The sequence below is a fragment of the Mus musculus genome, chromosome 8 (genome assembly GCF_000001635.26).
Source record: "Mus musculus strain C57BL/6J chromosome 8, GRCm38.p6 C57BL/6J".
NCBI classification, from domain to species: domain Eukaryota; kingdom Metazoa; phylum Chordata; class Mammalia; order Rodentia; family Muridae; genus Mus; species Mus musculus.
This window is the reverse complement of record NC_000074.6, coordinates 36,765,420-36,790,901: the sequence shown is the minus strand read 5'-3', so window position 1 is coordinate 36,790,901 and position 25,482 is coordinate 36,765,420. Positions and strand designations below refer to the sequence as shown.

Below are 25,482 nucleotides of genomic sequence, written 5' to 3'. Positions count from 1 at the left end.
ACTTGAGAAACTTGAAGCCAGGTTTGGGCATCCTTCCCTTAGCTGTCGTGCACCCTCTGTTAGACGGTCACATTCCGGGAGAATCAGTACAAACCAATCTGGAAAAGAATGTGACTTCGTGTTATTTCCTTCACCAATATGAGTAGTTAGTTGTCCATTCATAAAACTGTTGCTTCGCTTGTTGCTGGTTTTCATATCCCACCCTCTGAAAAAATAGAGATAGAGAATATGAATATAAAAAGCAAATACAAAAATACAGGGAAAGAAAAAGGGTATATTTTAATGACAATGAACTAGACAGATTTTTAATCCTCCAACGACTTAGTCATGCCCTTTAACTGTTCCTGTGTCAATAGACTTCCAAATTGCTAAAGGCCCCAACATACCATCTCCAGCCACCTTTTCTTCCCTGGCTATTCTGCCTTAGAAAGACCTTTCCCTGATCCACGGTCTTCAGAACCCTTGCATGCTAGTGTTTATGGGATGCACAGGACCAGCAGCTTGAACCTCCCGACCCGACTTCAGTTAGGCTAGCCTTCCCTTGCATGTCCTACAGAAGCCACCTTGCTCTCTCTGGTCTAGATGTTCTCTGGAAACTGAGTCAGACGTTGTCAGTAACTCGAGTGTTAACAGCTATGATGGTAGACCTGGCTCAACCTGAGAGGTGTACATTAGTTACGGGACTTAAAGGAGCTTAGAGTGCCAGGGAACACGCACCTATCATCCATAAGTCGTAATTACAATTATGACGTGGTATCTTGGATTTAACAAAGGAAAACCAAAAAACTCGAGTCTCTCCCATGGACACAGGTCTTCAGGCAATAGACCAAATCGAACCGGCAAAGTCAGCCCTTGCTTCATCAACCCAGTAGTTCATTGATGTACACAGTCACTTCGGCCCACAAACAGCTCCTTACCCTTGCCAGAAAAGATTAATGCGGGTGCTTCTACAAGCCCAGCGCTTGTGGTCATTGCTTCCCAGTGGCCCAGCTGCCCTCCTGCCTCTGCTCCTGCCCCCGCAGTCTAGCCTCTGGAGCAGTAATCTTCTAGAGCATTAATCTGATCAAGATATTCTGCCTGCTTAAGACCTGCCAGCTGTTTCCCATCGTAGCCAGCCATGGAGGCTTTTCCAAAGGGCTTACACATCCAGCCTGTGTCTGTTTCATGACCTCTCCCCTGGATCTTCTTTCTCTGTGCTTCAGTGCCTCTGGCCTTGGCCTTGGGATGCACCAAGCTCCTTCCACGCCCAGGGCCCCTGGCTTACTGCCCTGCTCCCCACCTTTGCTTCTCAAGTCTGTGTGGCACAGGCTCCTTTTCGGAACTACCACAGCTTCACAGTGCCACCTCCAACACTCCAAACCTCCTTGACTACTGGGGCTAAAGCCACCCCCCTTCCACACACCCTATGGTTTTCTTGTCTCTCTCTCCTAACCTGTATCTGAATATCACATTAGCTGACCCACTTTCCAAGTGCTCACTCTCCACTGTTGCAAAGTTAGCTTCATGAGAGGGGTTTGGGGGTTCTGCTTCTTCCTGGAACAGGTTCTAGTAAAGAAGACACTCAGAATATATTCTGGATCTGACTCACAGTGAGATTTGCTGTGTTTTCTCTTCTACTGTGGCATCTGGTGACATGAACAGGTTTATAGATATCTGGGAGGTCAACGTTAGGCAAAAAAGGAAGTGTCAGTCTAACCAATTGACAATGCAGATGTGTTTTGACCTATGCAAATTTTCATGTATATACACTTACTAAAGCCATACTTTAAGTGGGGGTCTGAGAACTGTACTTTTTTTTAGCACTAAGGTTTAAACCCATTTCCTGGTGCATGCTAGCAAGTGTCTGCCCTTGAATTATATCTCCAGCTTTCTCTCTCTTGTCATTTTCAGACTGGTTCTCACCAAGTTACCCAAGGTGGCCTGGAACTCACTCTGTAGACCAAGGAGGTCTTGAACAGGTGATCCTGCTGACTCAGCTTCCCCCATAAACTAGAATGACAGGCCTTTGCCACCAGGTCCACTGAAGGCAACTGGAAGGGTCTTTTATCCAAAGCAGACTATAACCCACCTTGACTAGTTTGAGTCCTCACTGAACATCTGTATTTTTCATGTGATGTGATATATGTAACACGGATTTGAAAATGATGTCTTGAAAGAAATTATTTAAACCATCATCGTCGTCATCATCATCATCATCATCATCATCAGATACCATAAACATAATTTTCAAAGTTTTATAGGAAGTAGTGAGAAGTAAGGCAGGACCATTTCTCAGAGGATGGAAGCAGTTGGCATGCAAGCCAGACAAAGGCCTGAGTTCAGTCCCCAGCACCCATATAAAAAGCTGATGTCGTGTCAAGCAGCACCAATCCCAACACTCCTAGTGTGAGATGAGAGGCAGAGTCGGGAGTTAGTGGGTCAGCTAACCTGGAGCACCTAGGACATGGGCAGAAACAAGAGAGGCCCTGTCTCAACAAGGTGGAAGGTGAAAACCCAGTCCCAAAAGTTGTCCTCTTCCCTCTACTTATGGGCCATCAAGTACATGTGTGTACGCACGCACGCACACACGCACGCATGCACACCCAGAGAGGGGGGGGATTTGTCATTTAGTAAGAAATAGAGTTAAGAATTTACCTCAGTGGCAGACATAGCATTTGTCCTGAGTTCAGACCCTACTTTGGGGAATAAAACAAACAAACAAACAAAAAAACCAAAAACAAAAAACAGGAAAGCAGCATCAACAGCAATTGCTATGTGAAAACTGCTGTTGTTTAGTAAAACCTGGGTTCATTTCTTTTCTCTTCTAGCCTTGCCTTATCCAGACACACCACAGAGGTGATGTAATTGGTCCCTGGACCTTTCAGGAAGACACACAGGGAGCTCACGTCTCTTTCTCCAGCCTTCAGTTGGGCATTTTGAGCATCACGGGGTCACTTATTGCACAACCATTCCAGAAGAAACTCAGAAAAACTACCAGGAAATATTCTAAAGCATCCCCCACATTGGATTTACAGATGGGCTCATTAAGCAACTTATAATTTACTTCTCAGAGGAAAAGCAAAACCAAGACAAAATCATTCCACAGCATTTATTCGAATGTTTCCAGAGGCTTCCAGAACGCTCGAATGTGTTCTCTAAATTCTCTATTTTCAAGTACTTTCTTGACCCAGGTGACTCAAGGCTAGAAATACTACAAAACTAAAAGTCTTTGAAAGAGATTGAACAGGGCCCACAATGCTTTATGCTGGCGGGACAACACACTGATCCACTCCAGAACAGCTTTCAAAAATGGCTAAAGTCAGAGCTGGGGTGATGGCTGTCAGTAAGGAGCTTACCACACAAGTATAAAGATTTGTGTTCAAACTTAGTACCACGTGAAAAATGGGCATAGAGATACACATGTATAGCCCCACTACTGTGTAAGCAAAGACAAGCAAATCCCTGGAGCTGTCTATCCAGCCAGTAAGTCAACTTCTCTTTCAGTGAGATATCTAGAGTCTCAAAAAAATAGAGTGGAGATTGTGATGGCTTGTATATGCTCAGCCGAGGGAGTGACACTATTAGAAGGTGTGGCCCTGTTGGTGTAGGTGTGTCACTATGAGTGTGGGCTTTAAGACCCTCATCCTAGCTGCTTGGAAGTCAGTCTTGTCTTAGCAGCATTCAGATGAAGATGCAGACCTCTCAGTTCCTCCAGAACTATGCATACCTGGATATTGCCATGTTCCCACCTTGACAATATGGACTGAACCACTGAGCCTGTAAGCCAACCCAGATTAAATGTTGTCCTTATAAGATTTGCCTTGGTCATGGTGTCTGTTCACAGCAGTAAAACTCTGACTGAGGCAGAGATGTTCTGGGGAAGACCCCCACTGCCAACCTCTGGCTTCCAACTACATGCATAACCCTACACTAAGAGACCTTCTGTAGGCCTTTGGCTTCTACCTTCATGAGCACACTCATTACCCAACACACACACAAACACACACACACACTCACAATCAAACATAACACATAAACATATTACATTTTTTAAAGTGTGGTCCCACAGAAATAGCTCTATCTATAAAATGTTTTCTGCACAAACATGAGGACCTGAGCTGGATTTCTCAATACCCATGTACAAGTTGGGCACAATGGCACACATCTACATGCCCAGAACTGGTGGTAGGGGTGTTGTGGGAGGAAGGACATTGGTCAACCAGCACAGTTGCTCTGACGGACTCCATGTTCAGTGAGAGTTCTTGTTTCAGAAACTAAGATAAGGAATGATTGAGGAAGCTACTCAATGTTGATCTATAGCTCACACACACACACACACACACACACACACACACATACTACTCTAAGCATTTTTTAAAACAAATGCAATTTTATTGTAAAATATTCTGTTCAGAACTTTACTGCATGTGATTTGGAGTCACTAAAATGCTGGAGTAATTTAGCAGTTTAATGGGGAGTGGGATTGTTATATGAACACTGAAGTCAACCTAATATGTTTGAGTCCTCATGTTCAGAAAGACCATGTTGTTCTGTGGTCTCATCCTGGATGTGTGATGTCAAGAAGCAGACTGTCATATAGGAATAGAACTGTCTAAGACAAGAAGCTAGTATCAATAGTCTGTCTGTGTATATGTATATTATGTAAAGATATTTATCTGAAGTCTAACAAATTTCAAAAAGTATATTATATTTTAAGCAGTACAAAACATCCCAGGATTTGCTGTTTATGGAAAACATTTTTGTTTCCTGGTGGTTTCTCTTTTCTTTCCTCCACTTAACTAAAACATTATTTTGGTTTTGGTTTGTTTGAAGATTTCTTTTGTTCCATCACTTCTAAAATAGCAAATGGAAATTCATGGGGGCGGGGGTGCACATCACAGCCCTAGAATTTGTGCTCAGCATGTATGAGCACCCTGATTCACTCTCCAGCACCCCACAAAACAAGGGCATAGGGGCACTGAGCATAAATCCATTGCAGAGCAAATAGAAATCAGCTTATGGGAACCTGGTAGGGTTGACTTTTCAGTTTGTCTGCTTACTCAGTTGTTTTGAGATAATGTTTTGTTGTGAGATAAATTTTGCTATGTATTTCAATCTGACCTCAAACATTGTGTAGGTTGGCCTCAAACTTATGACCCTCCTGCCTCAGACTCCCAAGTGCTGGGATGACAGGTGTGTACCACCGTGTTTTTCCCTCCTTGATTCTCCACAGCCATAGATGTTTCAGCAAAATGCAAATCTTTATCTCAACCAGTCTTTATCTTATACATTCTTTCTTTCCCTTCCAAGTTGCCTTCCACTATTGTTATTTTTGCTATTACCACACTGTATAGCTTGCAATTCCTTCTCTGTGTTCCCAGGTCATAACTTCATAAGCCTTCCTCAAAATAAATTATATTACAAAAAAAACACCATACTTTCTGTTGTCCATCAGTATTTTCTCGACACAAAGCAAGTCAGAGTGGCACCCGTCACTCACAGCAAGGAAACTGTAGCTCCAAAACAAAGATAATTTTAGTTTAAAATGTATTTCAGAATTTGGAACTGATACTTGTTTCATCTTCTTCCGTCTTTAAGGTCTTTTAAGCTAATAATAAAGCATGCGTGTCTATTCAAGGGTTTAGGAGACGTGCTACCAATGTGATGCACTTACCCTGGCCTATGACCAGGCTCTCACTGTATGACCCATTCCAATAGAAAATAGAAGACATTCCAATAGAAAAACCAACATGACTGTGTCAGTCGCTTTTTTTTTTTCTGTCATTGTATCAAGTCACTGAAACACCAGCTCCAAGGAAGGAATTGCTTGGCTCCTGGTTTCATGGTATTCAGTGTCTGGTGATGTAGTGCCAGGTTTCTAGGCACATTGTAAAGCAAAGCATTGAGGCAGCAGAAGTATGGGAAGTAGGAGGCTATTCGGTTTGTGGTAGACGAAAAATAGACAGAAATGAAAGGGACTTGAGAAGCAGGCAGGAGCCTCGGAGCCTTTCTCCCTGGGATCTCCTTCCTCCAGCTTGGCCCCATATCGAAACATTTCCATAATTTCCTGAAGTAGCACCACCAGCTGAAGACTAAGTGTTCAATTCTCATAGGGTATGCTTCCTTTTCAGGCTGTAGCAGTAGCCAAGCTAAGTCACAAAATGACAAAAATTAAATGACGAGTTTAAGCTTGCTTACGGAAAATCTTCTATAGATTCCCCCTTTATAACAAATGTGTAGACTTAGCGACTAAGGCTCTTCATTAACTGAAGCTGGGAAGTAACCAAAGTCTCTGGGCCCAGAAGAACCTGTCTCCAAGGACCCGTGATTCTCCCTTTTCAGCCAGGCCTTTTTTCCTCCTGATTCGGATGGTGCTTCTTTGAAGCGTTTGGTGGCATATTCTTAGCTTGAACTCTTTTCTGTTCCATTTCTACGTATTATGTTTATCTTTCCCTACTTTCAGACTGTGAACGGTCTTCAGAGTGAGGAAAAGCTTTGGAGGGCCCATTTGTTTCCAGGCTCACGACACATCTCTTGAAAGAGAAGGCATTTGGAATGGGCCTGCTCAGCCTACCCTGTCAGACAGTCTGAAGAAAGGCTTAGCAAGCAAACAAGACAAAAATGGAAATGAAGGTCCTGGGAGTGGGGGTGGGGGTAGGGACAGTGGTATATGAAACCCAAAGCTCTCAATAGACAACCACATCATACCTTCTCTCATTAAAGGTATCTTATGCCCATGATCTAGGGTCTCTGACCACAATGCAGGAATACCACACACAACCCAGGATTAGCAATGAGCCCATGGAGGAAGGCTAGCAGTGACAGGACAGAATGTGATGGTCCATTCAATTACCTATAGTTAATATTCACTCAAATTCCCCAAAGACACAAAGGTCTCCTAAATACTTGAGAGATTAGGCAAACTTATCAAGTGTTCTAATGACATCAGCTCTTGTTTTCTGAAAATTTTACAAGGATTGAGTCTAATACTTGATCAAGATATGTGCATGTAGCCTGCTGAAGCTTTACCTTAGCCAGATTTGGCTGAATTCTTTTAATTATTAAAATTTAATATCACATGAGTAAAAAAAAAAAACCTTGTTTTAGGACAGTGTATATGAATCAGGACTCCTTTCTCGATTCCAGATACAAATAAATAATCAGATATGGATGTCACATACTCTTGTATACATCAGTCAATGAGAACTACTTGACATATGAAAGATATTTTACATAAGGAGGACAAGAAGCAAGAAAATATTTATGCTACTTCTGTCCTTAAGGCAAAAAAGAGTTTGATTGGACAAGTAAGGCTGATATTCATAATATACAAGGCTATACAACTAGGTTTTAAGTAATAAGAGGAGAAAAATCAAAGAAGTATTAGTATTTCCTAATCACATGGATGATGAGGCACCGAGCATAACTGAAGTTCATGTAATCCCCAACTCAATAAACACATGGAAATATCTAGGAGTTATTTTGTGTTTTTCTAGACCTCTTGGCAGATTTGATGGGCAGAACCCAAATACGGATAGAACTTCCCACATAAATGTCAAGATAACGATGTCTTGAAACAGCTTGAAGATGGCCAGGATTCCTTTTAACCCACATGATGTAGTAACAGCAAGGTGTATCCTAGCAATGTCCAGCAATGCCTTGAGACATTTGTCTACTGTCCCAGCCTCTGTACCAATACTGCTGTCTTCTGAGTTTATATATTGTGATATGGGACCATTGGAATACTCTTGAGACATCAATAAGATGCTCATAAACCCAGAAAGCAATACCTGTTTAAAGAACCAACATGAGGAGAGGGAATATAAGGGTTTTTTTTTTCTCCCAGTCAGATGGTCATGAGCCATTGCAAGGCAAGACGTTGATCTGTTGTATTTTTCCAGGTCTGAGTTGTCTCCTGTAATACTCTCAAAGAAGGAAATGGATGGATTCATATCCTCACCAAGGATACAAAGATAACCATCTTTGTCTCCCTCCCTCCTGCTCGCTCTTCAGCTTACTGCTATGCCATCTGTCCCCAGCACATTCCCACAGTTGCAATATTTATTTTGGAAACTGGAACTCTGCTAGGAAGCATGGTCATGTCTCTATTGTCACCTGGCTTGGTGTCATCTCGACTCTGCACAATCCCTGTCTTATTTTCACAAATCTTTCTTCTCTGTACTATCACTCATGAGTTCCCATTACATTCCCATTCTCCAGTCTCAGCTGCAGACCTTTCCCTTTTCATACTCCATAACTACAATGTCTTCCCATTCAAGCTTCAGGTTTACATTTGTATATCATCCCAGACCTTGACTCTGACCTCCAGACCTCTCTGATGTTTAAGAGTCTCACTATTCTACATTTTTTTTCAGTGAAACTTGTGCAAAGCCAAGGTCCGTTCCTCATCACCCAGCCTAATCCACCAGAAGATTTCTCTACATAGACAATATTAGAGTAGACAAAACTACATAGACAGTACTTGATTCTGTAAAGGTTTGTATGTCAGGAAGCTAAAGATGTTTAATAGTACCCTGCCCCATGCTTCCATTGAATGCACATCTGCTGATGATTCTTTACTCATACATAATTCATGCATGTCACTCCTTCCTGCCCTGACCCCGGTCCACTTCAACCTTTTCTCTTTCCTGACCTTTTACTCTTTGTACTATCTCAGCTCATTTTCTTCTTTGGATACATTCTTCTCATAGCAAGAACAATCTATTAAAACCAAAGCTCCCTTAACACATCTCCTTAAAACTGATAGATAAATAGCTCGGAGTCATGATGCTTTTAATCACAGTACTGGAGAGGCTCACTCAGGTGACGGTGATTTCAAGGCCAGTCTTATCTACAGAGCAAGTTCAGAGCCAGCAGGAGATAGATAATGAGGCTCTGGCAAATGTTCAAAGCTAACCATAACCTACAAGGTCATGTTTCACCTCGTGTATTAGTCATTTTTCTCATTGAGGCAACAGGTACACAACAGAAGCAGCTTAGAACAAGAAGGATTTATCTTGCTTTACACTCTCATGGCAAGAACGATGTGGCTGTGCTACTCCACACAATGGATAAGGCTCCTGAGCTGGTCAAGGTGTGTGAGGATGCTCATATCTCAGCATTACAGGAAACAGAAAGCTGAGGCCAGAACTTAGCTGGGTTATGATTCCCAAGATTCTCATCTCAGCCATACACGTCCACTAATGAAGAATCATCCCCTAGAGGTCCCACAAACTCCAACAATAGCAACAACTGCCAGGGACCATTTGTTCAAATACATACACACAGGGAACATTTTTTTAATTCAAAAGGAGTACCTAGTCCCTCCCTATTTCTACAGCATCCTCTCCAGCCATGCTTAGATTCTAACCCAATTCAATTTTTTATGTCCTTAAAAAAAAACCCAAGCCTGGAAACTTTGCATCTGGAAGCTTTCACTCTTAAATGTGAACATTTCTTTATCTAGTTAATTTTTAGGTGTCAGAATTCTTGTATAGCAAAACTAAATGAGGTTGTCCTCTTTGAAATTTTCTTGCAGCATTCTTCACAACATGGAAGTGTCTGTTAGGTGATTCTTTTAACTACTAGGATTCACTACTATCCTTTGCATTCCATCAGGCTGAAGACTATATGGATACTAGTTCACCATCAATAATCCCAGTGCATAGCACAGTATATGGTTCATAGAGAAGCCTCAGCCTTAGCAAGTAGGGGAGAGATATAGCACAGTAAGAGAGATGAAACAGGAAGCAACTTTCATGATTCTTCAAATATAGGGCACAAAACATCGGGAAAATGCACTTGCATCCATCTGTAAGTGCAGACATTTCTACCTCAGGTCTGGAATTGATCTCTGTTGAGCAATAGCCCACTTGAGGGACTGACACTTAAATACCTGCCCCAAACTACCAAAAACAGATCACAAACCACCTGGAAAGTGACCATAGCAGTTCATGAAAGCCAACTAGTATGCCTCTGAGCTTAGAAAGCAACACCATTACTGCCTTGAAAGTTACAGAAAATAAAATTCATAGATAATCTCCAGTATAGACCTATGGCTCCATGAATTCAGAAAAAAAATATCCGATAGCCAGGGCAGCAGGTGATATTGAGGGCCAGTGAGTAGCCAGGGGTAGAAATGTCAGAGAATCCCGTTCTACACTCCTATATGTCTCATAGAAACACTTTGTTTGGTAAGATCTTTCAGTAGGTCAAGTGGGGAAAAGAGTATTTAGGCCCAGAGCTTTCTATCTAAATTAATAAATTGACTCCCATTAAGATAGGAAATATGGTAGGAGGCTTAATTAAATGTTATGGAGTCTTTCGGTGTATGAAAAGATGACATTTCAGAATCTCCAGTGGCTTGCCTAAAACTTTAAAAACTAACATCACAGATGCACCCACACACACATGAATGCAGTGATACATGAATGAATAGTGTGTGTAGCATGGATACACAAGATGAAGAAATGGTTTGTTTGTTCGTTTATTTGTCTTTAGCAGGACAAAGCAGAGTGAGTGGGATTTCACAGGCTGCTAAAAACAGCACACATAAGAAATTGTACTACTTTCCCGAATTTTCCCTGCAATACTTTTATACCAAAGCTAGCCACTGACAGTGTTCATATCAAACTATATGCACACTTATGTAGAAGGCAGCTGATTCCCTGATGATCACATGCCTTTAAGTGTAGATTCCCTTCAGTAAAATGCTGAACCAAATTACAGGCAAATGATTCTCTCTTTCACTTAAATACTTCATACCATTTGGATGGGAGTGGCTCTTCCATCCTCTTTGTCTTTTGTACGTCCTAATTGTCATCATGTTCTTTCTCATGCGATTCCATCCAGCGCTAGTTCACAGAACCATTTTCTGTTCGTAAGAAACGTAAATCGTGCTTCAAAAGGCAGTGCCAAACAACCTCTGTGCTTAGTGTCCGCTCTCCCGGACAACGTCCAGTCCTGGTTTTCATCCACAACAGTGCCAAATATTCTGGCATGTTTTGGAGTGGGCGGGGGTGGGGGTGGGGGAGTGCTCTGTCTCCCCGGTACTTCCTAAAGGTTTCCAGCAGCTGTTTGTCTTCACACGAAAGGCTGTTGGCTGAGCACAGCCCCTTGACAACCTGCTCAGTTTAAGTTTCTTCCTTATAATCAGCTTCAGACCCTGGCCACTCTTCAATCTCCTTTAATGCAGGACAGCAGCAGCAGCTCAGTCCTAGGAGTAAGTGTGTGTGTGTGGGGGGGGGGGTGCATGTGCGTGTGTGTGTGTGTGTGTGTGTGTGTGTGTGTGTGTGTGTGTGCATGTGTGTGTGTGTGTGTGAGAGAGAGAGAGAGAGAGAGACTGTCTGTCCATCTATCCATCCATCCGTCTGTCTGTCTGTTTTGGCTGATTAGGTGTCACCATTGGATGCCTAGAGCATGGTTTAATATTGGCCTGGATCCTAGACTCATCCTTTGAATGTAATAAGATACTGAAGCAGGCTGCTCCCCAGTTGTAGTACTTAGGAAATGCTCTGGGGCTGTTGTCCAGTTGACTAGGATTTTTGAGACGCATGAAAAGAAGCTGTGTGTGACCTTTTCCTTCTTGCCACATTTGAGGCCAGCTTCCCAGAGACCTGGCTCCCTGTACAACCTAGACTCATCAACCTCCCTCTTTCCTTTCCAGGCTTCCAGAGCTCTGAACAAACCGTCCCAGACCCTCACCCCACCCCCAAAAAGGCAGTGAACAGCCTCTGAAATGGCCACCCCTTTCTTGCTTTTCTTCTCAATTGTTTTAGGAAACAGTTTCCACAAGTTACCGAGTTCTAGAAGGAAATTTGTTATAATCATTCTGGTTTGCTTGCCAGTCCTCTCTCATGTGTGGTTCATTCCCGAGCCAACGTGGTTTCAACCCTTCTTTAGCATTCAATAATTAAGCAAATCAATCTTCTGATAAATAATGCTCATATAGCATCGCAAAGTGCTGTTGAAGGTTACTTATTACACTATTGATACCTGGAAAATGTAAATTTAAAGGGCCACACACATATATAGCACCCTGGAAAGGCACTAAAGAAATCCATTGCTACCCCTGTTCCCATTTCAGGTTCAATAAAGACTATTGTGTTTGCTGGGAATGCAATATGACTGTGGTCTGGAAAATAAAATCTCCACTTTTTTTCATTCCATAAATAAAGGCACATAATTGATATTTGGTTTAGGAGCTGGGGATACTCAGATTAACAGAGGAAATTAAAAGGAAGATGAAACCATGTCAAGACAGTGAAGTTGAAATTCATTTGAAAGTGATTTTTTTAAGAAAGAAAAGAAAAGAAAAAAGAGAAGAGAAGAGAAGAGAAGAGAAGAGAAGAGAAGAGAAGAGAAGAGAAGAGTTGGTTATTTTATTTTACATGTGTGGGTGTTTTTCCTGCATGTATGTCTGTGTATCATGTATGGGTGAGCTCATGGAGGCCGGAAGGGGCATCATAGCCTCTGGAATTGGAGTTATAGGCTGTATTTAGCTACTAAATGGGTGCTAGGAACTTAACTTACATCCTCTGTGACAGGAGCATGTGTTCTTGACTCCTGAGCCAGGTCTCTCTCAAGTTGCTCTTGAGCAGTTTTAAGGATCAAGTCCACTGAACTGTCCTCAATAAAGTGAGCTACTGCAGCCCTTGGAGGCTGAACAGTATTCCTGGAAGTTCAGCTCCAGCGCATTTGAAAAAGTGTAACAACCAGCCACAACAATATATCACGAAAAAATGTGTTTAACTCTTACTCTGAACAGATAAAATTTTTAAGTTAAAAAAGTTCTTGAACATTCTCCATCCTGTCTTGAGAGTGCTCAGAGGCATCTCCAGGAAGTTCAGCCAAGCAAACAAAAGTGTGGCAATATGGAAATACATTAGCTGTGACACATAACCCAGGAGCCATATGGCCAGATTAATCTTAGGAATGCAGCAACGGGAACGCTTCCCATACTTTTCAAAGTCTCAATTATATTCACTTTATAATCTTAAAAGTATTTCCTTTCAAAATAAATAGTATCACTCACTAATGAAATGCCTATTTGATGCCTTATAGGATTATCACAAAAATATGTAAATACTCAAGAAGAATAAGCCATTCCTTTTCCTGCACTGTCTCAGCTCAGTATATATTAAATACATTATGAATAGCATACCTAACCGAGTATGGTTACAGCAATACTAGTTAAAAAAATCTAATTTCCCTAAGGATAGAAATCAGTTGTCCCTAAGCTAGGTAGAAGGCACACGGACATCAGTAATATACATTACACAAATAACACTTATCAACCCAATGAAAATGTTTCTTTGCAAAGAGTAGTAAGAAACCTCTAACCAAAAAAGTAAATAAGTAAAAAATAAAAATAGCAGCTAGCTGTTTGCAACTTTCCATTTGGTCCACCACAAAGAAAATGCTATTTAACTTTTAGAAGGAGAAATTTGTGATTTATAACATTACAGATTTATAATATTAAAAATGAGTGCTCTTGAACCTGAAAACATCTTTTAAAAGAGCTGTAAAACACGTTCCTTCCTGGAGCATGAGGCAAATTTTAGCTTGGTCACAGTACTGCAGATGTGTATGAAATATGGACATACGTATGTCTTTATATACATACAATCTTCTTAACATATTGTCCCAAAATTTACACCTGAAAACAATGATGAACATTTGTCATCATATCCAGTGCTCTGAGAATCAGGAATTCAGATCAGGAGTAACTGCTTTGCGTGGCTCTAGCTGTATGTTCCTCAAAGGCTGCCATCAGTTGGAAGGCTGGCTACCATTGCTGGCTGTCCCTGAGTGGAGTGCGGGTCACTTTCTGTGTGAGAACTGCCCATGTCATGGCAGCTAGCTTCTCCTATTACAAGCGAGAGAGAGAGAGAGAGAGAGAGAGAGAGAGAGAGAGAGAGAGAGAGAGAGAGAGAGAGAGCGCAAAAAAGTAACTGTGATGCATCTTCGGAAGTCATCACTTCTGCCAAGGCCTATGACAGAGAGGAACTCTGCGCCATGTTTTAAAGGGAAGCACTTTAAGACTCCAAGGATGCATTTTTGAAGCTATCACAGTAAGCTCTCAGCATCGCTGCTTTCCTGCATTACAGATGGCACTTTCTCCAATCCCTGCACTTTTTATTAACACGGACTTTCCCATGAGAAAGAGATTCTTCAATATAGATTAAAAGCCAATTAAAAACTTGGACTTTGAAGGAAAGCAAAGACTTTCTACGTAAGACAGATCTGGGGAAAGTTACTTCACTTTCTTTCAGCTTTTACACTAGATGTAAAAGTCCTAAACTGGATTTAGTCATACAGTAGAGTGTCAAGGCTATATGCACAACTGGTGGTTATCATGTAGAAGAATGCGAATTGATCCATTTCTATCTCCTTGTACTAAGGTCAAATCTAAGTGGATCAAGGAACTCCACATAAAACCAGAGACACTGAAACTTATAGAGGAGAAAGTAGGGAAAAGCCTCGAAGATATGGGTACAGGGGGAAAATTCCTGAATAGAACAGCAATGGCTTGTGCTGTAAGATGAAGAATCGATAAATGGGACCTCTTCTGCAAAGCAAAAGGCACCGTCAATAAGACAAAAAGGCCACCAACAGATTGGGAAAGGATCTTTACCTATCCCAAATCGGATAGGGGACTAATATCCAATATATATAAAGAACTCAAGAAGGTGGACTCCAGAAAATCAAATAACCCCATTAAAAAATGGGGCTCAGAACTGAACAAAGAATTCTCACCTGAGGAATACCAAATGGCAGAGAAGCACCTGAAAAAATGTTCAACATCCTTAATCATCAGGGAAATGCAAATCAAAACAACACTGAGATTCCACTTCACTCCAGTCAGAATGGCTAAGATCAAAAACTCAGGTGACAGCAGATGCTGGCGAGGATGTGGAGAAAGGGGAACACTCCTCCATTGTTGGTGGGATTGCAAGCTTGTACAACCACTCTGGAAATCAGTCTGGCGGTTCCTCAGAAAATTGGACATAGTACTACCGGGAGATCCAGCAATACCTCTCCTGGGCATATATCCAGAAGATGTCCCAACCGGTAAGAAGAACACATGCTCCACTATGTTCATAGCAGCCTTGTTTATAATAGCCAGAAGCTGGAAAGAACCCAGATGCCCCTCAACAGAGGAATGGATACAAAAAATGTGGTACATTTACACAATGGAATACTACTCAGCTATTAAAAAAATGAATTTATGAAATTCCTAGGCAAATGGATGGACCTGGAGGGTATCATCCTGAGTGAAGTAACCCAATCACAAAGGAACTCGCACAATATGTACTCACTGATAAGTGGATATTAGCCCAGAAACTTAGGATACCCAAGATATAAGATACAACTTGCCAAACGCATGAAATTCAAGAAGAACGAAGACCAAAGTGTGGACACTTTACCCTTTCTTAGAAATGGGAACAAAACACCCATAGAAGGAGTTACAGAGACAAAATTTGGAGCTGTGACGAAAGGATGGACCATCTAGTGATTGCCATATGCAGGGATCCATCCCATAATCAGCTTCCAAATGCTGACACCATTACATACACTAACAAGATTTTGCTGAAAGGACCCAGATATAGCTCTCTCTTGTGAGACTATGCAAGGGCCTAGCAAACACAGAAGTGGATGCTCACAGTCAGCTATTGGATGGATCACAGGGCCCCCAATGGAGGAGCTAGAGAAATTACCCAAGGAGCTAAAGGGAACTGCAACCCTATAGGTGGAACAACATTATGAACTAACCAGTACCCCGGAGCTCTTGTCTCTAGTTGCATATGTATCAAAGATGGCCTAGTCGGCCATCACTGCAAAGAGAGGCCCATTGAACTTGCAAACTTTATATGCCCCAGTACAGGGGAACACCAGGGCCAAAAAGGGGGAGTGGGTGGGTAGAGGATTGGGGGGGTGGGTATAGGGGGACCTTTGGGATAGCATTGAAAATGTAAACGAGGAAAATACCTAATAATAAAAAGAAAAAAAAAGAAAGAAGGCCCGATGAAGGATTCTTTGCTAACAACAAGCATGTATGTGTCCACCTTACATTGCGTAGTTTAGCTCCATTTGTCAGGACTCCTCAGACTCTGATTGGATGCACATGCTGAGGCAAGACACGTGGAGGACAAATGATGTTTGCAGGGTACAAATAGGATTTGTTGAAGTGACAGAGGCTCAACCAGGCTTGCTTATCGAGCTAGCTGTGCAAGGTTTGTGGGTCTCGCATCTTCCCTGATTTTTGCTTCTCTGAGAGAGACCTCTCCTGGTGTTCCTTCTGGTCCCTCCTGCCTACTTGAGCCTGTTGAGACTGAGGCCAGACAGGTCCACTTCCCCAGTACCCTTTCTTTCCCACTACCTCTGGTTGATAGTGGGCTACAAGGGAGTGTTTAAGAGCCATCACTAAAAATAGGATTTGAAAAAAAGAAAAAGTTGCATTGGGGTTCCTTATAGGGACATTGGTAAAGAGGGACATAGAGGATTGTGGATGATTCAAAGGCAGCTGCATCAACCAAAAGCCTTCCCCAGCATACATGATGAAGCTGCACCTGCGCAGCTTCCTGAACCATGGGCAGGCAGTACAGCTATCTAAATTCACTGCAACTCATTGCAAAGAAACGTTTCACTGATGAGTGTTGAGAGTGGCGTTTATATCAGCAAAGAAATACGTGGCTGCTCTCAGGGCTGGGAAGGCGTGACAGCTGAGGGAGGGGTCAGCCTCAAATAGGACAATTATACCTCTCCCTCTGCAAGGAAGAGAATAACATAGAAGGAGCCCAGAAAGAAGGTAAATGCTAGAAAAAGCGGGCAAGTCTGTGAAATGATGTCTTTTGCATGACACAGCCAGGACAATCAAGATCTCACCCAGCTGTGGCTGCCTGCAATAGGCCTGCAGAAGACTAGTCTTATCACTAATCTACTGTGAACATGGGGCTCAGGGATGTTATAGCCAATGGGTACTGGAGGAAGGGGAGGCATCATCTTCAGTTTATCACCAACCACTAATGAACCCACCAGCTCCACTGGAGAGCCCCCAACCTCACTGTGACACTGATGGTACAGGTTAAACTCAGCAAGTCACAAAAGAAAACAAAAAGTTGTGACTGTTGGGGAGGAAACCTAGCAGGAAGGAAGAGGACTCTGTGACTGCAGGGGTGTTTGTGAGGGAGGGCTGTATTAGTTACAGTTCAGTCGCTGTATTAAAATGCCATAACCAAAGCACCATAAGGAAAACGAGCTTGCTTGGCTCACTGAGTTATAGGGTCCTTTGGGGTAGGAAAGGCATATCATGGAGGCAGAGGCAGGCAGATGGTCATATTTCCATCCACACACTGGAAGTGGAGAGAAGGAAGAGAAAATGGATAAGGCCTTAGCACCTCAGAGCCTGTCCCAGTGGTGATCTTCCTCTAGCAGAGCTCCACCTTTTAAAGATCCCATGACCTTCCCAAAAATGCCACCAACAGGAGACCAACGGTTCAGATATATGAGCCTATGAAGGACATTTCTCATTCAAACCACCACAAGGGGCCGTAGTAACCAGAATGCATGTTATAGAATAATGAAATTCTCAACGAACAAACTTAATAAAACATTTTGTTAAAAGAAGGGACACAAAAAGGGTAGGTGGCATAAAGCAGGTACCCACTGTCAGTAAATGTTGCCTGTTCCCTCTGCCATTGAAGTATTTTGCTCAGTCTTTTAAAGAATGGCTGACAACTGTAACCAGATGCTCTTTTTTGCACGACTTCTCTCCCTAGTCTTCCTTTCTCAACCTTTTCCACTTTCCTCAACTTCCGCTTCCACTTGTTAATGCAGGTTAAGAAATCTACCCATCTTTTGTACAGTCATTCTACCCTATCTTGCTGAGTATCTTCCAAGACTCCCAGTGGATCCCTGGCATCATAGAACAAATCAAATTCTCATGTTTGTCATACATGTATAGTTTATTAGCTTAAATTATTTAGTTTGAATTATTATTATTTAAGTAGACACTGTGAGACCAGCAATGACTATCTATGCAAAATAAAACTGTTCACAGAAGAGTTAGAAGTCTCCCATGAAATTTTTTTCTTAATCTGAGAACCTTTGCCTTTTCACTTAAAAGCAGACATTTGTTATTATTTGACAATTTTATACATGTATATGATGTATTTTGGTCATTCTCACTACCCATACTTTCCTGATATTCCTAAAGCCCTGCTTCTGGACAAGTCCCCCTCCTTCTTTCTTGCCTTTCGTTATTTGATTTACTTTGCTATGCCCCACTGAGTACAATCACAACTCCTTATCTAAGCACAAGTAGTGGGTTGTTTAACTGAGCATGGATAAGTTGTCAGCAGCTACAACATTGAAGAAAGTAACTCCCCTTTCTCTCCCAACATCAGTAAGTGCCAATAACTTCTCTTGGAGAGGAAGAGAGTCATGAGCCTCTCCCCTTATATATGTGTGAACCCTGTAAGTTTCTCATATAAATTATCCAACCTGGAATACCTGTGACAGTTAAATGAGTTGTTAAATTAATTTTAATTACTAGAAAGAAAAACATGCTGTTCAACCATTACATCAGCCTCACAAATGCATCCCATGCAAGAGACAGAAATGATCAGATCTCTCTAGCAAGAGAAACATGCCACTCTAGGCTCCATTGCCAAACCTCCATACACGCTCACTTCATACGTCTCACATAAACTTCCTTCCGTTGCCCTCTTTCAGGCTGCAGTTGGCACCAGAGTATGGCTTGCTAGTGTAGCACATGACCTATAGCAGAGCATCACCAGAGGGTCTATAACCACCTGAAATCAGGACTTAGCCACCTATAAGCAGTTATGCCCATGCACTTTGCTAACCTAACCTCCATATTATTCTTAAATGAGGAAGAAAATAGACATCTTGTTAGATTAAATTTAGATAATATAGGAAGACTGTTATGCTATGGTTGTCTTGTCTTTCATCTTAGACATACCATTAATGTGAGAAATTTGTTCTCTGCATCTGCATCTTTCATGATAACAGCAAGACTATCTAAGGTGGACATGCAAACCACAGTGGTTTATTTTAATGCAATTATTAGTATCTTGTGTCACCAAAAGTGAACATTCTGATTGGGAAATCTACATCAATCAAAATTACCCCAGGCTTTTACGGCATATGGTTCCAGCCACCACCCAAATCAGCTTTCCTAGGAGAACAAGGTAGAAAAGGAAATCTGGAGCAATGGAGACCTACACTGAATTGGGAGACTAGGCTCCACTCTGAAGTCAGAGTAATTGGCCCATAACTTTAAGGGATATTTGCCCTAGAATAGTTGTTATGTTGATAAGAGATAACCCTCAGTATCAAGAGTACCTCTAAATGAACCCATCCTTTTTCTTTGGATGGCAAAGACCTCTGACATTTTACAGATCGATCCAGGTTTCAGCCTCAAAAAGATAACATGAACATACAGTATCCACACTCAGAGGGCAGGACAACTTGGAAGATCTGGTTTTTTGTTAAGGAAGAAAAGCATTAACTTGGTTCATGGTTTCAGAGATTTCTATCTATGCTCAGTATGCATGAAGGTTTGTTGACAAGTTAGTAACTGCATCAAGGTAAAGGGCAGTATTCATTTCGCAATGGCTAGGAATCAAAAAGACTACCAATGTTAATATCACTCATAACTTTCAGACATTAACTATTCAGGTATTACTTATTATCATTTCTGAAAGCACTCATACAATATGTTTTATTGTTGTTGTTGTTTCAATGAATGTTCTAGAACTCCAAATTATCTCATTAGTTTCCACTTTCAATAGTTGTTGTGACCTCAGGCCTGCAATACAAATTCAGGAAGGAATATCTGCAACATCATGGATCCTGGCATCTCGAGCATCAGAGGTTACAGAGCCCAAAAGACACATATTTCAAGTCAAATTTGCCAGTGCTTAGCTCTTACAGGGCCTTATCTCAGTGCAATAAAATTATGTCTGGGTCTCAGCCAAGAGTTCACTTACCTAGAGCAAGGTGTGATAAAAATAAATTCCGATTCAGTGAATAAGGTTAGGGTTTGCCATAAGTAAATTTATGGATGTTATTCAAACGGTTTTCATCTGTGCTCTTCTGCTGCTCTGATATGATGGTGTGGGGCTTTGACCAAAAGTTTGTAAGCTGCAGATTATGAACCAACGTGAATATTATTACTTTTGGGGGAAAGATGGATAGCTATGCAGGCACTCAAGTGTTGAAATGAATTTTACCTTTTATTTTAATATAACTGGTAATAATCACCATGACCCAGATAGATATGAATGAAATATTTTGTCTCTTAGCTTTCTAAGAGACTAAGTGAAGAAGAAAAAGAAAACAAATTCACAATGTCAGCTGTTTTACTTTTAAGCTGGCAACTACATGGAATTATGTTAAACCATTAACAAATACTTTAGCATATTAAAATATATATGCCTCTTTTCCATTCTACTGAATAACATTGCATATATGCCATGTAATATTATGCTTGTTGTATATCAAAAATTTATTGATCATATGTTAAATTAATTTTACTTTGGAAAAATTTGAAGTGACAAGTTCCAATAAAAATTAATTGGCATTTTAAATGGCCATTTTATTAAAATCAGTTTATATATTAAGTACAATCTCTACCAGAACACTTATAATAGTCATCAAAAAAATATTTTTGAAAATTCTAAAACTCATCTGGAAACAAAAAAAAAATTTTGATTGAAGATCCCAAAGCAATCCTGAGCAAAAAGAATATACTGGAAGTATCGCAATACCCAACTTCAAAATAAGCTTAAGTTAACAAAACATGTTAACAAAACAGTATGACACTGCTATAAAATAATGTGCTGACCAATGGACTAGAAGGGAAGATTCAGAAATAGCACACAGCTATAATCACCCAAATCTAACATGCAGTGAAGAAAAGACAACGTTTCAACTAATGATGGTGAGAAAACTGGTTGTCTACACGCAGAAATGTGAGGTGAATGTCCTGTCTCTCAGTCTGTACAAAACTCAACTCAAAATAGACAAAAGGCTTTAAGATAAACTTTTAAATGATGTGAGGAAGTGCACACAGGAAAATGCTTCACAATCTAGGCATAGACAATGGTTTCATGGCTAGAAATCTAATAGCTGAAAGAAAGAAGGAAAGAAAGAAAGAAAGAACGAAAGAACGAAAGAACGAAAGAACGAAAGAACGAAAGAACGAAAGAAAGAAAGAAAGAAAGAAAGAAAGAAAGAAAGAAAGAAAGAAAGAAAGAAAGAAAGAAGAAAAAGAAAAATGTCTCAATGAGATTGCATTAAATTAAAAGGCTTCTTTCTGCACAGCAGAAGAGACGATCGTCAAAAGACTGAAGAGACAAATACAGAAGGGGAGAGAAATGTCACTAGTTATTCAATAACCAAGGATTATTACCTAGAGTACACAAAGAACCCAAAAGATAATAAGAGAACATCAATCCCATCAGTAAACCAACAAATAATATGAAAAGAGATTTTCAAAAATGTATATACAAATGACTAATAACTATGGGGAAAATGTTAAATAATTTCCATCATAAAAATGCAAATCAAAACTACAGTTTCCAGTCTATGGTATTGTCTGTGAACTTTCATAGATCAGATTTGAAAAATGCAAAGCAATTCACCCTGTAAAAAAATAATTTTGGCGAATTCACAATTGAAGATATGTGGGGGTGGTCACTGATAATTTTCTGAAAGTGAAGTTTCTTTATTCTACCATTATCTAGCTACGAAAGTCAGTTAAATGGAAGACTAGAGCCCTGGGAGAGGCAACGTCATCTATATACTGCTGGGTTCCCTGTGGCGTAGGAATCACTGCTGTGTAGTGGTTCAAGTCTAGTTCCAGTGTGGCAGCCAAGGCTCTCCAGCATTGGGCTATTCACTTAGCATGCTGACAGCTCAGCATCCTCATAGCCAACATGATTAAGAAAGAAACAAGAGGTACTTTTTAAGAACAACACAGAGACCATAGGTGTCAGGTCAGCTGAAACGGAGGCAAGCATGATCAACTTGGGTAGTCACTTAACTGAGTATACATTATGAATAATGTAGCCAAAAATATTCCAGAGCCACAAATGCATGTATTTTTCCTGTGAAAATCAAGGTTAAAATGAGATAACCCTTTAAGGCTTTTTAATATATTAAATAAACAATTTATAGAGAGAGATTAGAGAAATTATGAAAGTGGTCCTTGGAGAACTGAACTTTGATGATAGCTAAATTCTCCACCATGAATATGTGCCTGAAAAATGACCTCAAAGGCTACAGAAATACTTCATAACATGAAATAGATGCTATCATATTGCCTATCAAACTCTACTTTCCAGTGAGATTCTTCATTGGAATGAAAGCAAATCGCAACCATCGAGAGGACCATTACACGCCTGAATGGTTTCAAACAAGTCTTTAAATGAAGAAGAGAGTAATCACTCCCATTTCCCATGAACCCTCTTTTCTTCAATGTTTTCTTTTGCGGCTGTTCACAAAACGGTAAACTCAAAAACTCTCCCTGTTGTTAACTGTGAGTCCCAAGTTCCTACTATTGCTGGCAATGGGTTCTTGAGTCCCCATCTGAGAGCCAGGCTCTTCAGCACTGAAGGGTACTTTCCCATCATTTCTAAGGACATAATTACTCATTGTAAAATGCTGTTGAGAGCATATTTTAAAAGGAATAACATGAATTTAACAGACATTAATTCATTATAGATTTAAATACTCTTTTAAAAAAAAGAAATGGAGGAAATTCCCTCTGGGGAAAAAATTAAAATATTCCGGACACTTCTATGTAAATATCTGTAATATTTGAAAACATTCCAAATAAGCATGGAGCGATGGAGAAAGAATAAGTACACACACACACACAGAGACACACACACACAGATATACACACATATACACACAGAGACATAGAGAGACACAGAGACATAGAAAGACAGAGACACAGATTGAGAGGCAGAGAGGAAAGGAAAACTGCCAGGCAGGGAGCTTCTTGTAGGGAAATGACGGAGCTGTTCCTTTTACAGAGCCTAGAAGTGAATCTTCTAGACTATTTGCCTATTCTTTGAAGAGTTTGATCATTAAAAAAAAAAAAAAGTCCTTCTTTCTAGTGACACTGTATGGTACTAATTCCAAATAACCAAAATTAAAAATATGTTTTATATAACTGAAAACAAAAACATATTGATAAAATATATTGGTTATAGAGGAAAATTATATCGTTTCCATCTAAAAATCATCCAGGAATAAACAAACAAACAAACAAACAAACAAACAAAGCCGAGTTCAGTTAGACAGTTAGACTCTTTCCATTGGCATTGTTGGGCTAAAGTGCATTCTGAGCTGGCCTTGGGCTGAGGTGTATTCTGCTACCACCCTCCTTCCTTACACTGCTGTCTGCAGTAGCACAGCGATGACTGTAAGTCCCCAAAGGTATCAGGTAGACTTCATGCCGGCAGTGCACAGGACTATCCTCACAGGAAACCAGAAGACGTGGCATACATAGGCAATACTTCCACAAATCACATCAATTTCCTAAGCGTATTTCAAATCCAAAAACATGAGCAGCTGCCTAAGCTCCCACACGCAGTTCAAAAAGTGCTCAGTAAGGCAAATTGTTTCCTCTTCCTTTGCTAAAGAGCTTTCTTTTCAGTGACATTTTTTTTCCAATTTCAAGTATAAAATCACCTTAATTGTCTAACATAGGCTAGCACCATTCCCTAGGAGAGCTATTAGCCGGCAGTGAAATATAATCAGCCTCGGTGGTTCAGAGCTATGGAAATGGTGATTTTTCTATCATTTGAATATCATAGAGGAGAATAACAAAATTTGAATGATTTTTCCCCTCTCATTTGGAAGTTATTAGTAGACTTTCCTTTGTTTCATTGAGGGAGAAGAAAATACGAAGTTACAGCAAACCCATATGGCCAGCAGGAAAAACCCATTTAATTGCTTTATTGCCAGAAATGTTAAATAACTTCCTGAAGAGGCAGCCCAAATGAAGCACATGGCAGCTATTAAACAGGGTCCCTAACAAATTCTAAACCATGCTTTTCTACGAGAAACGTCTTATAAGAAACAATCACATTTGGTATGTTCATTCCACAAATGTTTGATGGACATCTACTTTGCACTTGAGAATATACAGCCATCTTTCATGAGAAGTTTCTGGTAATCACAAAAATAGAGATAGAACATTCTGGAATGTTAAAACAAGGACTTAACTGTATTCCTCGTGCCCATCTAGAAAGGCAAGGGTAAAAAGACAATCTCGTAAGCACTGCCTCCTTCCCTGGGGTTCAATGCCTGAAACCTTCCCGTTTCCACCCGGATAATCTCTTGTAGGATTTATTTATACTTTTACTAATGTGTGCATATGTTATGTAACATATGTGGGTGCTCCAGGGTGCAAAAAGAGAGAGTCAGATTATTTATTCAAAGAGGGTGGGTATTGGCAATCAAACACGGGTCCTTTGTAAAAGCAGTAAGTACTCTTAACCACTGAGCCACCTCTTCAGCCTTGCACCTGGGTAATTTTAATCATCTGCTACTTGATCATGTCTTTTAACACCGCACCAGTGATAGAGCTGACCTCTGCTACTCAATATCGATTTTGTGAAACTTTGGTTTTTTGTTTTGGGGGTTGTTTGTTTGTTTGTTTGTTTGTTTATTTGTTTGGGGGTTTTTTGTGCCTTTTTGTGTATCTTTGTCAGCTACATTGAGAATTCCACACTGAAGAAAATGGTTAAATTTTTGTACCCAAGATAGCATAAGACAAGTAACTAAGAATGACCAACAAGCTTGGATTAACTGAACACTAAGTGTCAACATTTCTAATTCCTCCAACACCTTATAGCCCCTCGCTAACTTCACGAATTTAATGAATTTAATGTATAGAACATTTCCTAGAGAGACAATCTGACCTTAAAATAAGCCAGTGGAGGGCTATCCAGTGTTATGGTGTGGTCTAACTTGAACAGAGACATTATCATTGTCTAGGCACATTAAACTTTGGCTCTCTTTTTTCCTATTTTGTAATATGACTGTTGCAGTTACTTGGGAGAAATGCGAGTTGGTAAATTAAAGCAGCATGTGGAACATGGTACAACTCCAAAATCACCAGCTTCAGCCACATGAAATATAGGCATGAGGCATATGAAGGGTAAAATATTTTTGTCTTATAACTCAGATCAATGATTATAAATTTATTAAATATTCTACATACTATGAATGTCTTTATAATCAAATATATAGGAAACAGCTGTGTGCTGGTAGTCAGCTTGTAATATGGGGCAAGCATTCTAATCTATCTTAAATGTCTTAGGTATAAGAAGAGGACAATTGCTTAATTTCTATCTGTCCCAAACAAAATATGCACATCTGTTTTGCAATCTAAGTCAATGCCTTGTCACAGAACTTCACAGACATGTTTTCTCCATCAACCAGAATGCTCTGATAAAG

At 40.5% G+C, this 25,482-nt stretch overlaps 1 protein-coding gene across 5 annotated transcripts in view; it reads left to right on the top strand.

Annotated features, from left to right (window-relative positions):
- The window catches only part of Dlc1 (deleted in liver cancer 1), a 385,446-nt gene that overhangs the window by 162,283 nt on the left and 197,681 nt on the right, over positions 1–25,482 (top strand). Inside the window, exon 5 of one of the 5 annotated variants that reach the window (XM_006509167.4) lies at positions 2,808–12,337. The exons of 3 other annotated variants lie outside the window; for them this stretch is intronic. In XM_006509167.4, coding sequence (XP_006509230.1) covers positions 2,808–3,038 — 231 coding nt within the window. In that variant the 3' untranslated portion in view covers positions 3,039–12,337. Of the gene's footprint in view, positions 1–1,890; positions 2,788–2,807; positions 12,338–25,482 lie in introns of those variants that run through there. One more of the 5 variants, XM_011242153.3, reaches the window with a different exon arrangement.